The 20,871-nt window shown below is 52.1% G+C and overlaps 7 protein-coding genes across 7 annotated transcripts; 4 read left to right on the top strand and 3 right to left on the bottom strand.

Annotated features, from left to right (window-relative positions):
• Positions 1–248: 248 nt before the first annotated feature.
• Positions 249–1,716, top strand: CPAR01_00434 (uncharacterized protein; the record flags this gene model as incomplete). The annotated part of the gene is made up of 4 exons (XM_060484726.1): positions 249–479; positions 534–632; positions 685–1,064; positions 1,134–1,716. The coding sequence occupies 4 exons, from the start codon at positions 249–251 to the stop codon at positions 1,714–1,716; spliced, it is 1,293 nt and encodes a 430-aa protein (XP_060355583.1).
• An 884-nt stretch (positions 1,717–2,600) lies between these two features.
• On the top strand, positions 2,601–3,713 carry CPAR01_00435 (zinc-binding dehydrogenase; the record flags this gene model as incomplete). Its single annotated transcript, XM_060484727.1, has 1 exon — positions 2,601–3,713. The coding sequence occupies one exon, from the start codon at positions 2,601–2,603 to the stop codon at positions 3,711–3,713; it is 1,113 nt and encodes a 370-aa protein (XP_060355584.1).
• A 1,165-nt stretch (positions 3,714–4,878) lies between these two features.
• CPAR01_00436 (cephamycin biosynthesis protein CmcJ) lies at positions 4,879–5,931 on the top strand (the record flags this gene model as incomplete). Its single annotated transcript, XM_060484728.1, has 4 exons — positions 4,879–4,973; positions 5,028–5,246; positions 5,333–5,426; positions 5,587–5,931. The coding sequence occupies 4 exons, from the start codon at positions 4,879–4,881 to the stop codon at positions 5,929–5,931; spliced, it is 753 nt and encodes a 250-aa protein (XP_060355585.1).
• A 77-nt stretch (positions 5,932–6,008) lies between these two features.
• On the bottom strand, positions 6,009–7,074 carry CPAR01_00437 (fungal cellulose binding domain-containing protein; the record flags this gene model as incomplete). Its single annotated transcript, XM_060484729.1, has 3 exons — positions 6,009–6,144; positions 6,207–6,911; positions 6,965–7,074. The coding sequence occupies 3 exons, from the start codon at positions 7,072–7,074 to the stop codon at positions 6,009–6,011; spliced, it is 951 nt and encodes a 316-aa protein (XP_060355586.1).
• A 3,341-nt stretch (positions 7,075–10,415) lies between these two features.
• CPAR01_00438 (major facilitator superfamily transporter) lies at positions 10,416–11,964 on the bottom strand (the record flags this gene model as incomplete). Its single annotated transcript, XM_060484730.1, has 3 exons — positions 10,416–11,426; positions 11,484–11,590; positions 11,682–11,964. 3 exons carry the CDS (start codon positions 11,962–11,964, stop codon positions 10,416–10,418), a joined length of 1,401 nt encoding a protein of 466 aa, XP_060355587.1.
• Positions 11,965–13,311: 1,347 nt separating this feature from the next.
• CPAR01_00439 (uncharacterized protein) lies at positions 13,312–14,577 on the bottom strand (the record flags this gene model as incomplete). The annotated part of the gene is made up of 3 exons (XM_060484731.1): positions 13,312–13,678; positions 13,736–13,831; positions 13,886–14,577. 3 exons carry the CDS (start codon positions 14,575–14,577, stop codon positions 13,312–13,314), a joined length of 1,155 nt encoding a protein of 384 aa, XP_060355588.1.
• Positions 14,578–17,750: 3,173 nt separating this feature from the next.
• Positions 17,751–20,748, top strand: CPAR01_00440 (serine endopeptidase; the record flags this gene model as incomplete). Its single annotated transcript, XM_060484732.1, has 4 exons — positions 17,751–17,909; positions 17,976–18,317; positions 18,372–18,589; positions 18,645–20,748. 4 exons carry the CDS (start codon positions 17,751–17,753, stop codon positions 20,746–20,748), a joined length of 2,823 nt encoding a protein of 940 aa, XP_060355589.1.
• Between the last annotated feature and the right edge of the window lie 123 nt (positions 20,749–20,871).

A 20,871-nucleotide genomic window follows, 5' to 3' on the forward strand; every position in this document is an offset into this window, starting at 1 on the left:
CTCCTCAAGTCTAGCCTGCATTTGCTCGCTTGTTTAAGGAAGTTGAAAATAACACCCGTACTCAGTTAGACCAATTCAGTCAAAAGAGCTTGTTTTCACCACTTTTGCTCTTCGCTGCGCTGCAGCTCCGCATCCACATTCAATTCATCCTTCACTGAGAAATGGGACTTGTCGGTCGGTTCAGAAGTCTATGGGTATGCTCTTGATTCATACGAGCGGCATTCAGCTTGTCGTCTCTGCGTGAGAATATGAGCGCACCACCATTACCCACCGATGGATCGGTGCCGTTGACACCGGAAGGAGATGCGCCCCAGGCTCAGACGGACTTTGTCTACAGCAATAGCCAGGCCAACGCAACGATCGCATTCGGCGCCATCATCACGATTATCACAACTGCCTCTGTGATCGCTCGACTTTACACGCGTTATTTCATCACGAAGCAAGTTCGCATAGATGATGCATGGGCCCTACTCGCTCTGGTACGATTAAACCTGCCCCGCCACAAGAAGCAAGCCTACTCACAAGATGCATAGTTCAGCACTATTGCTGTGAACATCATGCAGAGTGTTTTCACAAAAGTGTATCTACCTACCATGCTGGCCATGGTCACAGCCAGTAACGAAGGGTCAAAAGTAAGCCTTCACTGTTGACTTCAGCGCTTCATCATATTGACGATGCCGGTAGATCCCTTATGCCGTCGGGATCACATACAACATTGCCATGGCCGCCTTGAAGATGACTTTCCTATTTCAGTTCTATCACATCTTCCGGAACGTGCGCATCATGAGAAGAGTATATGTTGGCGCCATCATCTTTGTCGCCGCTTGGACATTGGCACAGATCTTGCTCCAGATCCTGATCTGCTTGCCGATAGAAGCCAACTGGGATCACAGTGTGCGAAATGCCAAGTGTCTTCCGAGCGTGCTGTCGACGTACTTCAATGCGACAGGAACATTGGTCACCGATGTCATTGTTCTCTTCTTGCCTCTTCCTACTCTTTGGAGCTTGAAGCTGAACAGCAGTCAACGTTGGGCAGCATTGGGCGTGTTCGGCATTGGCGCATTGTGAGTTTTTCAGCCGCTGGCATCTTTGGCGTTTACTATGTAAAGGAACCTTGACTCACATGCATCCAGAGTTCCCATTATGTCGGCTGGTCGTATCTGGAGTTTGACACACGCGCCGCCGAAAGGGTACATGAGTACAGCGTGTTGGACGATCGCGGAGCTGGGAGTTGGCGTCACCACGGCATCTCTAGCGACCATCCGTCAGCTTCTGGATCGAAAAGTGAACGAACTATTCCAAAGACACCAAGAGATGGCTCGGCGACAGTCTGCCATGGTGACCGTCGGGTCGCAGACGAATACGGCACAACAGTTCAACACTCGGTCTAACGGCAGCGAAGTCGATTTAATACACGGCAGATGGCCTCACACAGGAACAAACAGCGCTCTCAGCAATCATGGATCCCCGAGATCAACAAGTTCTTTGAGCAAGGTCTTTGAGGTATTCACTAAGGAGAAGTTCCTTCGAAGCTCAACGGGCGGTAGTCAAGGTGACCAGTCGGGGTTGAATCTGCAAAATGGTGCGACAAGCACTATGGTTACGACGTCTCGCAATCACAGTATCTCTATGTCTGAAGGAGCCGCTAATTTCTTGGGCGAATTTGGCATTCTAGTAGAGAGAACTTGGGAGGTCGAAGAGATCCGCATGGAATAGCGAGATAGCTGATGTGACCGTAAGTCCGGTCAACTTAATGAAGTAATATGATGTAAATGTGTAATCATTTAAGAAAGCATTGCATCTTGGCCAATGATTGCTCAAGACTCCAAGCGACGTTTGCGCGCTGATGATTATCGGCATGTACCCGCCCCTCACGCCCCCTCGGGGGTCGATACCGAACGCCGGCCGAAGTGTATGGTCTCCTAGCCGCAAACTCCGAGATCCACACGGGCCCGGCAGCGGGACACTCCTGCAAGTCCCGTCGGAGTGATGATGCGGATTGGTGTTACGGTGAGGGTTCCTTGGTGATCCTAATACAAGCATCGGAGGGCCTGTTTCGCCTGGCCGTAGCGGAGTGACATGTATCCGTTCCAGGCCCTTTAATCAGCTGAGGGCGTCCTCATGACATCAGAGTAAGCTGAGCAAACAAAAGGGGGAGCTGGGATACGATGTAGAGTTAGCGCCGGACGCCCCCAGGAATCCATCACCCACAAACCGTTGCCGGCATGCACAGCGACATCGTGGCAGACAGGCGCTAGACCTGTTTTAGAAGCATCCTGCGCCAGATGAGAAGCAAATCATCTCTGGGATGAGATCGTGAAGTCCTTCAAATTGAGACGCGATCCGCGACGTCGTCAATGATGCGTGCAATCTGGAGATACCTAAATCCCGTCTGGACATCAAAACGTCAAGGTTGGCCGAGATCCCAAATTTTGAGATGTATAAATACCCAACGTGAGCGAAACACAACAAATAATAGGTCGGGAAACCAACAACATTTATCACTCCGTATCAGAAGCATATCAGCTTTTGTATTCATCACCTCACGGAACCTTCTTCTTTCAAACCCCCCTAGTCTCTTATACTTCCATACTCTCACGATGCCTACCAATCAAGCCGCTTGGCTGACAGCTAAAAAGGCCAAGCCCTTGCAGGTTCAGTCAGCCCCATACACACCAGCAGGTCAGAATGAGATCGTGATTCGAAATAGAGCTGTAGCTATCAATCCAGTCGACTGGTTCAAGCAAGAGACCGGCGACATACTCTACGACTGGGTCAAGTACCCCTGCATCCTCGGCAACGACGTCTCTGGCGATGTAGTCGAAGTCGGCCCAGGTGCTCAGGACCGGTTCAAGATCGGCGACCGTGTTGTTGGCCACGCCGTAGGTCTCGACAAGCGGAGCAATAAGTCATCAGAAGGCGGTTTTCAAGAATACGTTGTATTGCGAGCCGACCTGACTTCTCAGATTCCCGATTCAATCACTTTTGAGGAGGCCTGTGTAATACCTTTGGGTGCTTCGACTGCTGCCTGCGGTCTCTTCATGAAGGACTTTGTCGGTCTTAGACACCCAGACGTCTCCGCAAAATCCACAGGAGAGACGCTCTTAGTCTGGGGCGGCTCGACAAGCGTGGGGTCCAACGCCATTCAGCTTGCCGCTGGGGCTGGTTACGAAGTCATTGTGACAGCATCCCCGAAGAACTTCGACTATGTCAAGTCTCTCGGTGCCGCCGAAGTTTTTGATTATCGCAGTCCGGCTGTTGTTCAAGACATTATCAAGGCATTCCAGAAACGGAAGTCTGCTGGCGCAATCGCGATCGGAGCGGGGTCTCTGATCCCCTGTATCAACATCATGGCCGCTTGCAAGGGCCGCAAGTTTGTCGCGCAAGCCAGTGTCGCCGGGCCTGGTAGACCGCCCACAAACGTTTCGGAAACTGTTTCGTTGCTGTGGGCGATGGCTTCCGAGAGCGCAACCGCGACATTCAAGTGCAAGACGAGCGGTGTGAGAACCAAGTTCATCTGGGGAAGCGATCTTATGGCGAACGAGGTCGGTACGGCGATTTACCGAGACTTCCTACCTCAAGCACTGGCCCAGGGCAAGTTTATCCCGGCTCCCAAGCCGCATGTTGTTGGCAAGGGCTTGGAATCCATACAACAGGCATTCGAAGTCAGCTACAAGGGAGTCTCGGCGAAGAAGATTGTTGTGTCTTTGTGAAGATGAGTGCCGCCCGTGCTGCGTCAATCACGGAGTTGGATGTAATAATAGCGTTTTCTTTTCGTGCCTGAGTCCCTTCATCTATTAATACTCAACGCAAGCCTCTTCTACATAATAGTACCAAATGTGAAAAATCGCTGCGAAATGTTCGAAGCATTGCAAACGTGAGCCTAGATCCCATGGCTTTACATTGATGACGTACTGAGCTTTGCCGTGGACCGAATCTCCTATGTATTACCACTACTATTCAGCCATGGCAGAGAACCACGTGGTTTATTGGCTTGAGTTGATGCCATCAATGATCATCCAATCCTCTTCGATACGTTCACTTCGGGGTAGCGTCTTCGGGTAGTCCCGCTGCTGAAACAGAGCCTAGAGGAGCATTTACCAACCGATTGGAAATACCGCGATTGCGATGCACAAAAATAATCAGACAAGCAACATCTGATTTCTTTGGCAAAGTCGAGTGACAGAACCCATTCACGAATCATGACCGAGCACCCCAAATAAGTGCAACACTACAGGGAATGGCCCAGTCTGGAGGACATGTCATTAGACGAGCCCCATGCAGATCGCTCAGAGATAAGACCAACCGAGACTTTGTATGGTCGTCTGCTTGACTCCCTGCAAACCTTCGCGATTCATGCGCATCTCCGGCTCCCACAGCGGACTAGACGCTACAGACGGAGGGGCAGCGGGCCGTTCGCTGCGAACGCTGGACTCGCTTTCTAAGCCAAGCTTCTGGAACCGAACGTCAGCTCTTGGCATCGTGAAGCAAATAGGACTTTACACGATTATGCGTCCGAATACTCGTTCAAAGCTCGGGCTGGGCCTTGACAACTTCATACATTGCCTAACCCACTGTCTTTTCAGTTCTGAGACAGTACTGAATGGTCGGGGTTATCTCCAACAATGCAGGAGATCTTAGGACTACCTATCGAAATGGGGATTGATGCATGTTCTCCTCCTACCAGCCGGGGTGGCCATGTTGCCGCACTCTTTTTACCCCAAGATCCTGACTCGCGACGATAGAACAGATAAACAGATATGCCCATGTATACAATACCCTGAACTCCTTTCAAAACCTGCAGAAATTCCCTCTTCTCGACGGCCGGCTGAGAGGCACTCGCGAGCTTCTTGAAAAACTGTTTCGAACGCTTCAACAATGATCGAAATGGGACAACAGGGACGTCAAGTACATACAAAGATCAAATATTTTGATGATCCAGGCGTACCTTTGGTGCCTATGATAATTGGAGGGTAAGATGCCAATTCCGACTCAATTCGTTGGAAAGCTAATTTGTGATGGAAAAGTCCGGAACCCGGCAAGCCTCAACCCAAAGTCGAGATCCCAACAACTATCACCGATATCACTGGCAGAGAGGATGAATTCACGCTCGATGTTCAAGGTTTCCACTATGTCAAGCATCAAAGTCGATTAACCAACTGGGATGATGATGAGGAAATTAAGCGGGTAAACTACCCTGAGATGGAGGAACTGTGCTACAAAGTCCTATCCGAGACCGAGAACATGTGAGTGACTCCCCGTTCGTGTTGCGATGAAGTTTTTTCTGCCCGACCTAACTACCACAAGTCTAGCATGATGCTGACACGCATAGGCCCAAGCCCTGCCTGGTTCATATCATGACACACATCATTCGTCGCGGTCCCAAAGACGGCGAAGGCCCGAAGGGTCCGGCGCCGTTATATGGAGTACATGTGGACCAGTCATTCAAGGCAGCTGAAGGAGTCGCCGAAAGATGGCTGAAGGAAAGAGCAGAAGAATTGCTCAAGAAGCCCCGATACCAGATTATCAACGCAAGCAAACTCTGGTCTTCGCACAAACTCCAGATTAGCTGACAAAGGTCCGCAGATGTGGCGACCCATTCGCCCGATAACTCGTGACCCTTTCGCGGTCTCGGATGCCCGGACTATACCAGACTCGGACTTGGTGTTTGTACCAGTACGATTTCCGGATCACGACACTGAAGCCGTGGAAGTTCGTCCGCCCACGGCTTCACAGCACAAGTGGTATTTCAAAGACCAGCAACAGGTTGATGACGTGCTGTTCTTCAAACAAGTGGACTCAAGCACGAAGCCTGGTGTTCCCAGAAGAGTGCCTCACTGTGCTTTCAAGGATACTGACTTGCCAGAAGGCGCTGGTGAGCCGAGAGCGAGCATTGAAGTCAGAGCATTTGTTTTCTATGATGAAGACTAGGTACGTGGGGAAGTGTCTTGCAGCTCTGGCACATGAGGACATGCACATCTGAAACAGTCCGTTTCGAGATTTTGAGATCAAGCCAAGGCCCTTGAGATACTTCTCGCCAGTACCAAGTGAACGGGCGACGTCGGGTGTAGACTGTTAATCCACATATATTCATTAGCAGCATAGGTGCAGTTGTCCCATTTAGTGTCTGGCTCAGGCGTCCCACTAGGCCAGGTGTTAGTCAAACATATCTTTCGCCGGGTATGGGCTTGAAAATCCCGTCTTACTTTTGGTATGCTGAGCAGTATGTCGTCGTGTTCTTATAGACTGCCGTTTCTCTGTAGCGTTCGGGCGTATTCATGACTCTGTCAAACAATCCATAGGTATCGTACTGAAATACAGTCACATCTCCGTGAGCCTCTCGCAAGTTCTTAACAAATACTCCAAGACGCTCGTTCCAGTCTGCTACCGCGGCTTTCTCAAGAGGAATCCGCTCTCCAGCGGCGCTGGATTGAGTTGTTCTCGGCATCCGCTCAAGCGGCGGTACATTGAGGAACAGGAAGTTCCGAGCACCCGCCTCGTAGACTTCTTCCACCAACTTCTCGTACTTATCAAAGATCATCGGGTGAAGGTCCGTGGAGTTGCCATTGGTATAAGACTTTCCAATGTCGTTGATACCGATAAAGAAGCCGAACAGGGTAGACTCGACATCCCAGGTTTGGTTTGTCCCGGTATAGTTGGGGATGAATCCCTCTTCAACTTGACTCACAACGTCGATGCTGGACGTCACGAGACTGTTGTCGACAGTGGCACCGCTCGCCGCGAAGTTGTAGGTCAATAGTAGAGACGCATTATATTTGGTGGTCAAGTATTGGATCCAATTTTCTCCATTTGCGCTGGTCGGGCCCGGGTACGTCGGATTCCCAAGGGGATTAGCAATGGAGGGTTGATCGCGAGTGACATAGAATCCAGTCCTGGTATAAGAATCTCCACTGTATTTTACATCAACCCTAGATCAATGGTGTCTCAGAAACTTTCAACTTACAACGTGAAAAGTGTCTTCAGACCAGCGAAGCCTGGGTATGCTGCGATACCATGGGTCGCCAGAACACCAAGTACCAGTAATGATGGAAAACTGTAGAATGTCAAAATCATACTTGTGATGGGCCTCTCAGGTGATCTAGTCTAGCTCATGAAATGTCCACATGTGTTGTCAAGAGTTAGTGAGGGAAGGGACTTTGAAAGACTTCTTATACTGATGGTGTTCTCCTCAATTCGAGTAGTCACGTTGAAGATGATGCCATCACCCCTCCCATCTTCAGCTCATCCGTGTCTCCGAGACGGGCCAGAGGATATGAAGTAGCCAGGTTGAAGCCTCTGTTCTCGTGTCCTTGTCGTACGCGTGGCTCACTAGTCTCTATGCTAGCAAGTCCGCTTGGAAGACTCGCAGGACATCGTCATGTCCGTCTACCTACATTGACAATCCACAGAGAAATTCAGGGAACGGATGCAGATCGCGGAGCTATCCGCTGCCAGATGCGAATGAGGTAAGCCAGAGTGCATCAGAACTACATGTTCGAGGCAGGTTCCACCAATGGGGCGTTTTCCTCGCCGATCGCTACTTGGAATTCGCAAAGGGCCCGGCCTGCCCGGAGCAACTCGGCCGGAAGGTTGGACTCGATGTCCGACTCGCAACAGACGGGTTGCCAAGCCGACTTATAGGCCGAAGCTTGAGCCGATGAGGGCAATGTGAAGGAGTAGCTTTGGGGATTTTGAGATCATGCGAGGACTGTGGGACACTTCTAGGTGCCCACAGCTTGGATTAGGGCGATGCAGACAGCACGTACATAATCTTGACAACACGAAACTAATGGGAAGTCGAAAACGATGAGGCAAAGGGCTGGCTATGATGAATGTTGAGGTTAAACGTAAGACAAGCCAGACGTGACAGACTATCACACATGAATCCTGAAGGCTGGGGGAATCATCTAATCCAACTTTGTGTGGCCACAAAGCTATTCGTCGCATTTCATTCCGAGCTCTTCACAAGAACAGCAAGGGCAATTCTCGCACTTATCGTACGGGCCATGATACCATCATCCAACAGTCACAAAGTTCCTATAGGCAGTCTGGTAGTCCTAGACAGGGATAGAGAAGACTCCGGGGGTTCTGACGCCCTCAGGGTACAGCGTCGCTTGTGTCAAAATCCTTCAGGTAGAGCAAAATCTGAATCCTGGATCTATCGGGAAGGATCGCCGTCACGCTAGACGCAGGTGGTTGCTACAATAATTCGTCAGGGTTTTCGAGCGATTTCTAGGTCTACTGTCAGGGTTCTGTTCCTACAGCTGGATTGGGGAGCTAGCTTCAAGGAGCGAACCTTTTGGTGTCGCCGGGATGTGAAGACTCGGAACTTCAATTCGAGCAGTGACTGAGGGGTTACGTTGGTATCAGATGCCAATTCCAAGAGCTAAACTGGTGATACTCTGCCTCTCTCATCCGGCCATGGTTCTAATGTCACTTGTGATCAAATTTGGTGCTGAGGGCTTAATTACGGTGCTGCCTAGGTACGGGCCGAGTGGATGCATGGGTTGAAATTAACGGAGTTGAAGTCGGTCAAGTTGAGACTGGCCGTTTAGGGAACACGGTCGATATCTAAGCTTGATTGAGTCTGGAATCATGGCTGGAGTTCCTACTCAAATTGTTACCGAAGAGCGCGTGGTGGACTACCTAACTTCAACGTCCGCCTCCTCTTTCTATTTTCCATAATGGATAGTGGCTATTGGAGAATCCTCCGATCAACACACTCTAATACGATTGAATGCAAGCTCAAGATTTTCATAGTCCAGCTTACGCAATAAGTGACCGTTCAGTCACCCGGTTTTGTGGTCTTATGGGATCGTATGGTGGGCACTAGTCAAAGGTTAAAAAATGTGACCAGAGTTGCTGTAGGCAATACCAGCGCACATTGACGACTGAGGCTACAGGCCTAGTGAGTCTGTGATTATTCTTTTGTTGCTCAATTTAATTAGATCGTACGTGAAAGTAATTTCATCAAACCGAAAGGAAATACCTGGCGTAACCTTATAGTTATCTACTCATAACCCCCCGCCTTTCGCCCTTGACCCATCAGGCTTCTCCTTTACGACCAATGAGCTATGAGACTCAAAGTCTGATGAATGTTATTGATGATACGTCTATCGACTTGATAGAGTTAAGGGAAGACATGCCGTTCGTTCCAAAAGCCTATGGGGCCAGCCCTCTCTTGAACCACTTGCCTGTAACAACTAACACGACAGATGTATATCCCGTTTCTCAACTTTTGCCTATGTAGGTCACGTTATGGGATTTTGCCCTGCTAATGAACAGCTATGAAATGCGGAATTTCTTTCGAGGTCATGACCACTGCCTTGGCCATTACGATCTGCCCCTCTAGTACGCGCACATATATGTACGCTGCCTTCGGGCATCGTTAGCAGGTCTAACTACTTTCATAGATGATGCCTAAGTCGGTCATAACTTTCAGTCGACGGCGTTCTTTCAATACGCGGCAGTTTCCGAGGAGATTTGAGAAACTTCTTGAGCTTGTGATTGGGCCGGCTGCGATACTAAATGGACTTGTTATGGGGACAAACAGAGCAAGTCTTTGCTATTAGAAGACGCCTCCAATGTGCCTTCCAATGATCTCCAGATCTCTGGTTACCAGCCAGTCTCAGCCTTCGAAACAGTTGAAAAGTAAAGTTGGACCGATGCTTCATCTGCTTATACTCTATATTCCTGCCTGGAATATGTTCAATTCATTTTTGACGTCAACTAAGCTGCCCCATTAGCACCCAACTGCCATACAGAAGCTTTCTATCGAAACGTTGTGCAGTAGGGAATCGGACCGTCGATAAGGTGGCCACGATGACGACCTCGACTGGAACCAGGCGTGGTCTTGACTACAAACGCAAGGTGGCCAAGTGACCGATTGGCTTTGAGGACCATTTCAATCTTGGATCATGGTTCTCCGACTCAAGATTCGTCTCAACGTAGCTAAGGGGTTCTACACCACGAGGTCTTTGATTGATCAAGCTTTTGCACGGTGCGGGCTAGAAGGTCCTTGCTCTTAAACTGTAAATCGAATGTGATGAATTCAACAGCCGCGATGGTTGTAGCGGACAGCGTTCAATAATTTCATCGGCCATGAGTTATTGACTAGGTTATCATAGCGACTGTTTTGACATGGCGATTGTGTTGCTGGTAATGACACGTTCTCACGTCAGATCTTTACAACACTCGCTCATCTTTGATAATATGGCCTCAGTGTTCAACTACATTGAACGAGCTGCCTAGGCGCTAGATGTGAGGAGAGTATGAAAGAGTTGAGGGTATTGAATAAAAAATGAGTAATGATGTCTATATGCTGATGCCAGAATCCTTCGTGGAAGTATTAATGTATGCTGTTGCCCCAGTCCGTCATTAGTATTATAACAATGCTTCCTTGCCATGAGTACAATCTAGAATGCAGTGAAGACCTTCCATCCGGTGCGGTGAATTCTCGCTGCAAGGATGAAAGTCGTTCCTGCAATGCAAAACACACCCGAGAACACCTTGATGCCGACCCACCCACCGGAACCAGCCAAGATGGCTCCGTTGATAGGGTTAGTCGTCAGACCGCCAATAGAGTTCGTGAAGAACGTGATTCCCGTGCGGAAGCCAATCTCGTGGAGGGGCGAGATCTGGGCGATGAGGGGTGCAATCAGCGAAACGTACGCGCCGGAGCAGAAGCCGAAGAGGACGGCGAAGGCGATTAGCGCGCCGTCCGTGTTGGCCGGGATCCAGAGGGCGAGCATCCAGATCGAGGTCAGGTAGCACACCACCACGAAGATGTTGTACTTGCCAATCTTGTCGCCCATGATGCCGGAGAACATTCGGCCGAAGAGGCTGCCGGCGTTGAGGATGGCGACCAGGTACTGCGCCAGGTTGGGGTCCATGCCAGCCTCGAGGGCCTGGACTTGGATGTAGTTGATGGGCACGAAAATGCCGTAGGTGAAGAGGAAAAAGCCGATGACGACGCAGACAAACTCATACTCCTTAAAGGGACGGATGAGCTGATCCATAGATACCTTCTGGGGTCGTGGTGGGTGGAAGGCCTTGACCGTGAGGTTTGCGATGACGAGGAGTCCGAGAATCATGAAAGCGCAGATGCGCATTGCCCAGGGGTACCCCAGAGACTTGATCAATCTCGTCACCATGATCGGGAAGATGATGCCGCCGATGCTAGAGCCGGTAGAGAGGAGGCCGAAAGCGGCTCCGCGCTTGACGTTGAACCATCCGTGGATCGTGTTCAGTGCCGGCTGGAAGATGGCTGCGACACCGATGGCGGAGCACACACCTTGTGCCAAGAGTATCTGCCAGTATTGCGTTGCGAGAGAGGTCATCATGAGACCAAAGACGTGAAGAAAAGTGCCGGCGAGGATGAGGTAGCGGGGACCGTAATGGTCGTAAAGCTGGCCGATGACGGGGCCCTATGAAAGTATCAGATTGCATATTCTAATTCAGGCATTGAGAAGACCAAGAATTACCATTGCCATCATGAAGAAGATTTGAAGAGAAGGAATCCATGAAATGGTACTCGGCGAGTAGTTGCGAAGCAGATCGTTCTGGTAGTACTCCTGGAAAGCTCCGACACCTGCAGATCAACCTTCGTTAGCTTCCAGAACCCCAAGAAAGCAGAAAAAATAGACTTCAGCCTCAACGTCGCAACGGGAACTGCGACTTACTGTTCACCCATCCGAAACTGCAAAATGATGTGCACCAAGCGCCAAGAACTACAAGCCATGCCGTGACACCTCCGTCCGGCGCATCGCTGCCGGGCCACGACGGCTTTGCGCCGCCGGCTGGAGGACCACCTTTTTCCGGGTCGGTCTGCCGTATCGTTGAAGGGTGATCGGAAGAGTAATCCGTTGTGTTCTGGTCCACCTTGGCTTCTGCAGCAGCTGGGTGCGGGTCTGAGAAGGTCATTTGGGAGTCCGCTGGGGACGAAAGCTGTTGTTGCTTCGACATTTTCGGCGCGAGTTCTGTTGTTTTGGCTAAAGGCTTGCTGGTGGATTCCGAGCCGGACTGATAGCTTTGAGAAGCTTTATTGATATCTTGATTGAAGAGCTGAGTTGTTGAGGTTGTCTGTGGAATTGTCTAATGAGGATGACTCTATCCAACAAGGGATGAACATGGGTTAAGTATTTCTCAAGATTCTTTCTTTATGTGAACAGAAGGAAGAGGATCAGATCCGGAGGCCAAACGACAAAGAGAAGGAATCTCAGCGACAGCGGCCCATGTCCGTACCGGACGCCGCAGGGAGATCTGCATCGTCACCCTAGATAGGCCAGGGGCCATTATCGCATTAGAAATCGGTTTCCGTTACGACCGAGAGGGTCCCAAATCTGGTCATTGAGTCAAGTTTGCTTCCAATCTAGACCAATGTTTCCAGTGATTTGGTGCACTAGCACTGCTCGCGGCGCGAGATGGTGTGGGTTTGGCGCGCTCTGGCGGCGGTGATGGAGATCCTTTCGGCGTGCGGCGCTCTCATGAGCGCCGAGGCCGAAGTACCATTTTGTTAGCAAACACTGCAATCTCGAACCCCTTTTGCAGATCTCGGCGCCGAATGGTCTCCACTACGGCGATGGTGACATGAGCCGTTGGCATGTGCGTCCCTCGCCGAGATTGGTTGGCCTTATGGTAAAAATCTCTGAAGTAAGCATCATTTAGAGCGGCGCCAGAGAGCGGACTCTCGAGTTGAAGCTTATTGCTCTTCAGTTGTTCAGTTCTCCATTATTAATATGCTTTGGCTAGGCTCCTAACTAAATGCTGACCACCTTCATGGACTTTGCTGTTTGCCCTTGAGATCCAATCCTCGCAAACACCTCCGTCACACTCACGGAAATATGGTCCGAAACCACGTTTACATGACCTCGACTTCTCCAATCCGAGATCCTCGCGTCACGACAATCTCGCTATCGCCGAGCACATCAACAGACATTACGTCTGTCGAGATGCAAAGCACAGAACTTTGGTACACCGTACACCAGACCACGGCTCCGAGGCGAGTGCCGTGAGCCAAGGAGCCGGACGATAGACATGTCCGATGCGGCGCAGGCTCAGTTGGAGTGGGTAAGACGCCTGTGATCCCACCGGATCGTTTCACACCTGTGCGTCGGTGCCCGCAACATCATCACATCTTGACGAAGTTTGTCAGCAAACAATGATAGAATGAGCCAAGAGAAATCAGAACTTACCCGAGACACCACTGACCCCAACACCCTCCCCTTGCAACCTTCAAACTAAGGCCAAAGAAGTTCGACATGCATTAAACCAAGGGGGTATCATCAACAAATAAACGCAGCCTATGCCAATTCACACCATCTCCGTCACATCCACAGGCTTCGCAGGGTACGGCGTCTTGTGGTCTTGCGACAGTCTCACATCTTGATACTCGACGTGATCAAAGGGCTCTTCGTTCTTCAACGGCCAATTTGATCGAACCGTGCGCATCTCCGCGTCCGGCACGTCACCGACGGCCTGCCTGCCGAAGCTCTTGCGTCGTGCTGACTTGGGAACTGGCGGCAGGCTCTGTAGAGCGGCAGCGCGGTCAAAGACCGTGGGTGATTGCGGCTCGTCCGGAACGTAGAATCGTTTGGCGATGCCCGGTGCCACGTGCTTCATGAAAGCCTTGAGGAAGGGTAGACAGGTGCAGATGATGCCGACATTGGCCTCCACGACGCTAGGCACAGAGTTAGCCATCAAATATGCCTAGGTTTGGGGCTGGGGAGATACTTACCACCAGATGATGCTTATTGAAGCGGTCCAGGTGAAATCGGCATTGTTGAAGCCGAGAGGAATCATGACCATGCGGACGATACTAGGCCCGAGGACGCTAGAGAAGGCATTAGGGAAGTCTTGTTGTCCTCAATGTGCAGAATCAACTTACAAGCCTCCGGCCATGAGGAAGATCGTCATCTCAATCTTCTTGACCAACCTCAATGATAGGGGCGAGAGAATCCAGATCGGTAGTAGCAAGATAGCGAGATCGGTGGCGACGTTGCAGACGGATAGCATCAGCCACCACATCGACCGGTCAACACAGGTTCCCGGCACGTCCATATCCCAAATCCTCTCCATGGGGGTGCAGAGGTATGCCCAGCCAAGCGCGCCAGCGAGCGAGTATGCTACCGTCGCAAACATGACCACGTATACGACAATTTTCACAGCGCGATTAAGAGGGAAGCGCAGGTAGAACACGAGAATCGAGGCCTTTGTAAAGAGAACGGAGAGGCTGTACGCCGCGAGATCAACCATGCTCAGCTTATGGAAAGCCACAGCGTCGGCCCGGCTCACGTCCCAGATGTGGTGTCCGGCTCCATTCCTCGTCTCGTAGACTTGTATCACCGAGTATGCCGTAGCGAAGAGCAGTCCGATGAAGATGAGGTCGTCGTCGCGTTGGTGGCGGTGAATCACGACCTTGACCGTGTACAGGCGGATCCCGCAGAAGATGATGGCCAGGAGGTTGAGCAGGATGGCGACGATCAATACCTGTGGCACGAGGGACTCGGCGGGATTGTCGAAGTTGGGTACGACGCCCGGCGGGGGCGGCGAGGCGGCCACGAGCTCGTCTTCGCTCATTGTCCACATCGCATTATGGATCTTGTGGCGGGGTTTGGATGACAGATTTGGTCTGGCAGAATTACGACAGATACACACGAGTGTGTCGAGCTTGGAGAAGAGGTTCGTGTCGAGACTATTTAGCAAACACCTGGATCGCGAATACACCCCCACACATCCCCTCCCATCCCCTTCCATTGACATCAGTCTGGCTGTTCCTCGCGGCAAAAAGTGGCCGTGACCGTGGTCCGTTCCTGAAACGTTGATATCGTGCTTGGAACGCACTGACTGGTTCGATGAACTGGATCCAAGGCACGTTGACCATCGGCAAATACTACCAACCGCAATGCTTCATCTTGGAAAGCTTAACTTCGTTCCCATGTCCACTTGGGAACTAGGCCAGGGGTAAGTTGAGGTCACTTGAGGATAGTCGCGGTCGGCAGTTCAAGCTTATCGACCGGAGAACAATACCGACAGGCAGGGTCACCTTACATCGGGAGCCGGCAAGCCAAGACAGAAAGAAGACTTTTATCCCACGTAGCGCAAGTCGTCGGCACCTTGGCAAGTATGTTCCTGAAGTTAGCGACTGCTTCTAGAGGCCCCCTGAAGATCTCTCCCGCCTTCGCCAAGCGCTTAGCAGGCTTAAGGTTGTTTGCTTGGCGGAAAGAAGCATAACGATATTATCCCGATGGACGCTGAGTGGACGCGGACGCGAGGAGGGTGCAGCCGCAGATGCAGCTGGTGCGGCGGACAGTGTTTGTTCCTTAAAGTAAAAAGCATGGGAATCGTGCTTTGGGACAAAGGGAACAGTGAACAAACCCCGGCCAGCTGGGAGAGCGCTTGCTATCCAGAGTTCGCCGCGGAAGGCGAAGGTGATGGCAATTGGTTGGAAGCGGGAATCTTCATCCGGCACGGCATCCGTATTCCTCTATCCATCGTTGAGCAAGTCATTAAGCTCCCGGCGATGACTTGAAAGGGCAAAGGGGGAGGTCGTTGGAAGGAAGAGTAAACATAAGCTTTTCCCAGGGCTGAACAGGGATGGCAGACGAAACACAGGAAACACAGGAAACAAGTGAGGAGTCTTGGCTCGATCGCTTCTTTACGCGGCAGCGAAGCGAATCTTGCCCTATCTGGGCGATTTATGAAATCGTGGTAAAACGGCGTGTCGAGGTGTCATCCCTGGCCTGAAGCATTTGACCCCAAACTTTAACTCAAACTTTTGAGCGGAAGCAGTTGAGGCTAGTCAGCCTTCTTTCAATGTCAGCTGTTTCTCACAACGAATGGCAGTTGTCCCTCCAGTCTCTGAACCGGATGGATGGTTCAATGTGTGGCGGACGTTGAAGATGGGGCGAGTTGGGTTGATGTTAGACCAAGCAACCTGATGTCTTGGCCAGCGAAACAAGCCAAGATCGTCGCGCCGTCTCATTGTATATCGTCCTAACACTCATGTCAAGCAATGACTGGGCGAGCTCGAGCCATCGAGATTGGCCAAGATGATCATCTCGTCCCAGGGAATACCATCTTCCACTATGAGTCTTTGGGTGATAGTTTCATGAGGCAATTATCCCACATAACTCAAGACTATGAAGGCAGTGCGAAAGGTATCCCACTTACAGAGCCATTTGTCAGACTAGAATATCTCTTGGATATACTGTGAGTTGTCTCTAGGAGTTTCAATCGCTCTTGGAAACAAAGTCACATGTAGGCCCTGTCGGTGGAACGGTAAATATACCAACTGCCAAGGAACATGACGTTATTAACCACAGACCAAGCACATACGCAGTGCAACCAGAATATTCGACGACCGCTTCCTGGACCAAGCGTCGAGCTCCTGTCACGGTTTGCGGGGGAAGACAAACATTCGTGTCTCGGGCCAGAAACGCTATGGGTCTACGCCACGCGGAGACTCGAGACGCCGGCAGCTTGTTTGCTTTTTGACTGCCGTCTGCCGATTAACCAATCCCATTCGCCGATTTTCATATGGTTCTCTTCAAAGTCGTAAGTCGTCCCGTCTTGGGATTACGGCGCCATTGTTTCGGATGCTTTTGGGCAGATTTATCGGTTCCTTTTGAAACTAGACGTCTGTCGTCTGTCGAGTTGGATGAATGGAAACCAGTCGTCTCATTGCCGCCATAGTGTTGTTCTTTACGCTCGGCCTTTGGCCACAGTCCGCGAGACCAGATTTCCCTCTTTTCGATTCAGTCTGTCATCTGGAACTGTCGAAATCTCGCCGTCTGTGCGGGTGAAGGAGTAGAGTTGGATGACTTCACTAATGACTCTCACGCACAACTAAGGTACCGGGAAATAAAAAGTCTGCACACACTATGTCCGTTCACTCATCGTTGTCAATTGCCGCGATATTCCACATTTTCCGGCCGGCCATGATAGACCCCGATTGGCATCCCCGGGATCCGCATGCTCCCTCGGACGCCGTGGAAAGTTGGCCCACCTGTTTGCTTCTTCCGCATTATTACAGGTTAGCCGAACGAATTGGTGTTGGCACATATTGGCATGCATCGCACGGAGCCCCCGTTCCTGCAGCTCCTGCAGCTTGCCTGCAGGGCAAGCAAGAGAGAAAAGAGAAGGTCGTCAACAGGGTTACATTGGCCATGGAGTCGTGCTAGGCCCAAATGTGAAGTTGCGTTGGCAATCAAGCCACTCTCGAATCTCTGGACACGAGGAAAAGGCATGGCAGAGCCGGCGTCGGCTTCTTGATCATGAAACATACTTTATGAGTTGCAGATGTAGTCTTATCCTCGAGATATGGCGTATCGTGTGATCTACAGATAACTCTCTGAATACAGCTCCGGCCGTAGGTTGATGAGAAGCGTGATGAGGATAACAGTAGTAGATAGCCCCTCAACTTGCCAAGAGGTTTAATGAATGCCCTTGTCGGTAACCCATGCTTGATAGGGTCGCAGCGCCGAATACGAACGACCTACGATTGCATTGGCATGTCACTTGCGTTGGAGTCACTGGCTAATGCAACAACACGCCGGACGCGCTGGATAATGGAAATTAGATGCTCAAGATACGAGTCGCGATGGTGTCGTTACTGTATATAATGCCATCATCATGTTCTCGTACAGTTGAGGAAGAGGCTTTCGAGGGGCACGGCTTCACGTCACCAGATCTCCTGTGATCCCACATTCGTTTAATCGTCAGAAAGAAGGGGTATCGCCCCTTGACGCAGGATGCATCTGTCCACTCTTTTGCTTGCCGCCACGAGCGTGGTAGGCATCGCTGCCCAAAGCAATCACCCGCTCATGCGCCGAGCCGATGACAATGCCCCCGAGACAGCAGCAAACAAGACGACAGTCGAGCCCAAACGCTTCATCGTCGAGTTCGACAAGGTACATCTCATCTCTATCCTTCTCAACCTCTACAGACTAATTCAGAAACCATACTGACAACCTCAGGGCGCCGACGCATCAGCACTAGCCGCCGACATCGCCAACCAGCGCGGCGCAAAGGTCCTCCGCGTCTTCACCAGCGACATCTTCACCGGCGCCGCCGTCGAGACGGACGTGGAGAACATTGACTCTCTGCAGGCGCTGGAGCCCGTGAAGGTGGCCTGGCAGTCCCGCAAGTTGAAGCTTGCGCCCAGCACGCCGCTTGCCTCATTTGTGGAGAATGCTACTGCTATCGACTATGATATTCACCACATGACTGGTGTTGATAAGCTGCATGAGGCTGGTTTGTTGGGCAAGGGAGCCAAAGTTGCTGTTGTTGATACTGGCATTTGGTATACTCATGAAGCGGTACGTGAACGAGTCTCCGTGTGAAATGCTCGGTGAGTTTCTGACATACAACAGCTCGGTGGTGGATTTGGTGAGGGCTTCAAGGTTGCTGGTGGTTATGACTTTGTTGGTGATGGATGTGAGTTCACTCAGAACCCCTCTTCAGTCATCCGGATATTAACAGCTTCAGCTTGGCCGAACGAGGGTCAAGTAAAGAACCCCGATGCCGACCCCTTGGACCAGCAAGGCCACGGAACCCACGTCGCCGGCATCATCGCCGGTAACAGCAGCATGTAAGTCCATACCTCTCATCACACATCGAGCCTCCCCAGCTAACACGCCCTCAAGCCTCACCGGCGTCGCCCCAGCAGCAACCCTCTACGCCTACAAAGTCTTCGGCACAGTAGACGGCACCGACGAAGACACCCTCATCGAGGCCTTTCTCGCAGCCTACGAAGCCGGCGTGGACATCATCACCTCCTCCATCGGCGGCATCAGCGGCTTCACAGACAACGCCTGGGCCGTCGTGGCCACGCGCCTGGTAGACCAGGGCGTCGTCATCACAATCTCCGCCGGCAACGACGGGCAGGCCGGCGCCTACGCCGCCAGCAGCGGCTCCTCGGGCGAGCACGTCGTCGCCGTGGCCTCCGTCGAGGCTGACGTGCTCGCGTCTTCGTCGTTCCGGGGAGTTTTCTCCCTCGACGGGGAGACGAATGAGACGAGGGTTGCGTATCGTGCTGTTGAAGATTGGTACCCTTCCGAGGTGAAGGATTGGCCTATCGTGCCCCTGAGTCTGAACTCGAGTACCGCAGATGAGGCGTGCAACCCTCTCCCCGCGGGAACTACCCCGGACCTGACGGGAGTCGTGGCCCTCGTCCGCCGGGGAGGCTGCAACTTTGATCAGAAGCAGCGTAACCTAGCCCCCTTCAACGCCTCGCATATCCTCTTCTACAGCAACGAGATGCCGCTCGTGCGCCCAACAACGGAAGACACCTCAAGCCTCATTGCAATGGTTGACGCGCGCGTCGGTGCCGCCATCATCGATACCGTCCGCGCGGGCGGCAAGGTAACGGCAGACTTCACCGAACGTCCCATCTTCCACATCGTCGGCATCAAGAACGAAGAAAACGGCGGTGTCGCGAGCTCCTTCACTTCCATCGGCGCCACGAATGACCTCTTCATCAAGCCTGATGTCGCAGCCCCCGGTGGCCAGATCTTGAGTTCCTATGTTGGCGGGGGGTATGCTATCCTCAGCGGCACGTCCATGAGCTGCCCCTACGTCGCCGGTGTTGCCGCCCTCTGGGCGGGTAAATTCGGAGGTCGCAGCGTTCACGGGCCCGAATGGGCAAAGAACCTAGCCATGCGTCTCATTTCCTCCGGCGAGGCGATCAAATGGGACGACGGTCAGCTCAACAACAACCCATACGACTTCCTCGCGCCCGTAGCGCAGGTCGGAACGGGTCTCATCAACGCCACCAAAGTACTCGAGTACGGCACCACCCTCTCCTTTGCCAAGTTCGCACTCAACGACACACATCACTTCAGCCGGTACCATGCCGTCGACATCACCAACGCCGGCACCGAGCCCGTGACGTACACCTTTGAGCAGCAGGAGTTTGGCGGCATGAACACCGTCAACCTTGACCCGACTGCGTGGGGAACGCCCAAGATTGCGTGGTTCGAGGAGGTCATGGCCGCGCCCCAGAAGATGACGCCGTCGATCTCCTTTCCTGGCCCCCTGACTGTCCAGCCGGGAGAGACGAAGACTGCTCAGTTCGGCTTCAACTACCCCGACGCCGCAGCCCAGAGCCTTGATCCGGCCAAGCTGCCCCTTTACAGCGGAAAGGTCCTCATCAAGGGAAGCAACGGTGAGACGCTCGGTGTGCCGTACCTGGGTCTGGCTGCGGACCTTCACAAAGACGTGGGTATCATGTTCCAGTATCCGACGGGCTTCCCGCGCATCACATCTACGCGTAGCGACATCCCTATTGCCCAGAAATCCAACTTCACGTTCAACCTTGACCCTGCGGTCCAGGACTTCCCGAACCTGTACGCCCGCATTCAGTACGCTACCCGTGAGCTGCGGTGGGACATCTTCGATGCCTCCTGGGTGGAGAGAGACTGGAAGTACCCTCCCGTCGTTGGCCAGGCTGGCTTCGTGGGCGCGGCAACGAGCTGGGCGAAGGCCTCGGGGAAGACGTTTATCGATCCTAATGTGGATGACCCGAACGATATCATCACGCTGCCCATGCGTGACGTGCCTAGAGACATCGTCGGTGTGTACGGTGTTGAGTTGTGGTGGCTGGGTCGTCTGGCGAATGGCACGCAGATCGCGCCTGGCAAGTATAAGATGCGATTCGCTGCTTTGGTTCCGTTTGGGAACCCTGAGGCTTCAGATAATTGGGATGTCTACGAGACTCCAGCCTTTGAAGTCTTGCCTCTGTCAGTTTGAGGGTTTGTTCGAAGTTAAGTAAGGGTTGTGTGACGTGATAGCAGTAGCAGCGCGTAGGTACTGTCGCTCATGTATAGAGACAAGATCATCTCTGCAAGAAATATACTTCGTATTGGGTATTAT

The sequence above is a fragment of the Colletotrichum paranaense genome, assembly GCF_030867605.1.
Source record: "Colletotrichum paranaense strain IMI 384185 chromosome Unknown Scaffold_1.1, whole genome shotgun sequence".
Classification (NCBI taxonomy): Eukaryota; Fungi; Ascomycota; class Sordariomycetes; order Glomerellales; family Glomerellaceae; genus Colletotrichum; species Colletotrichum paranaense.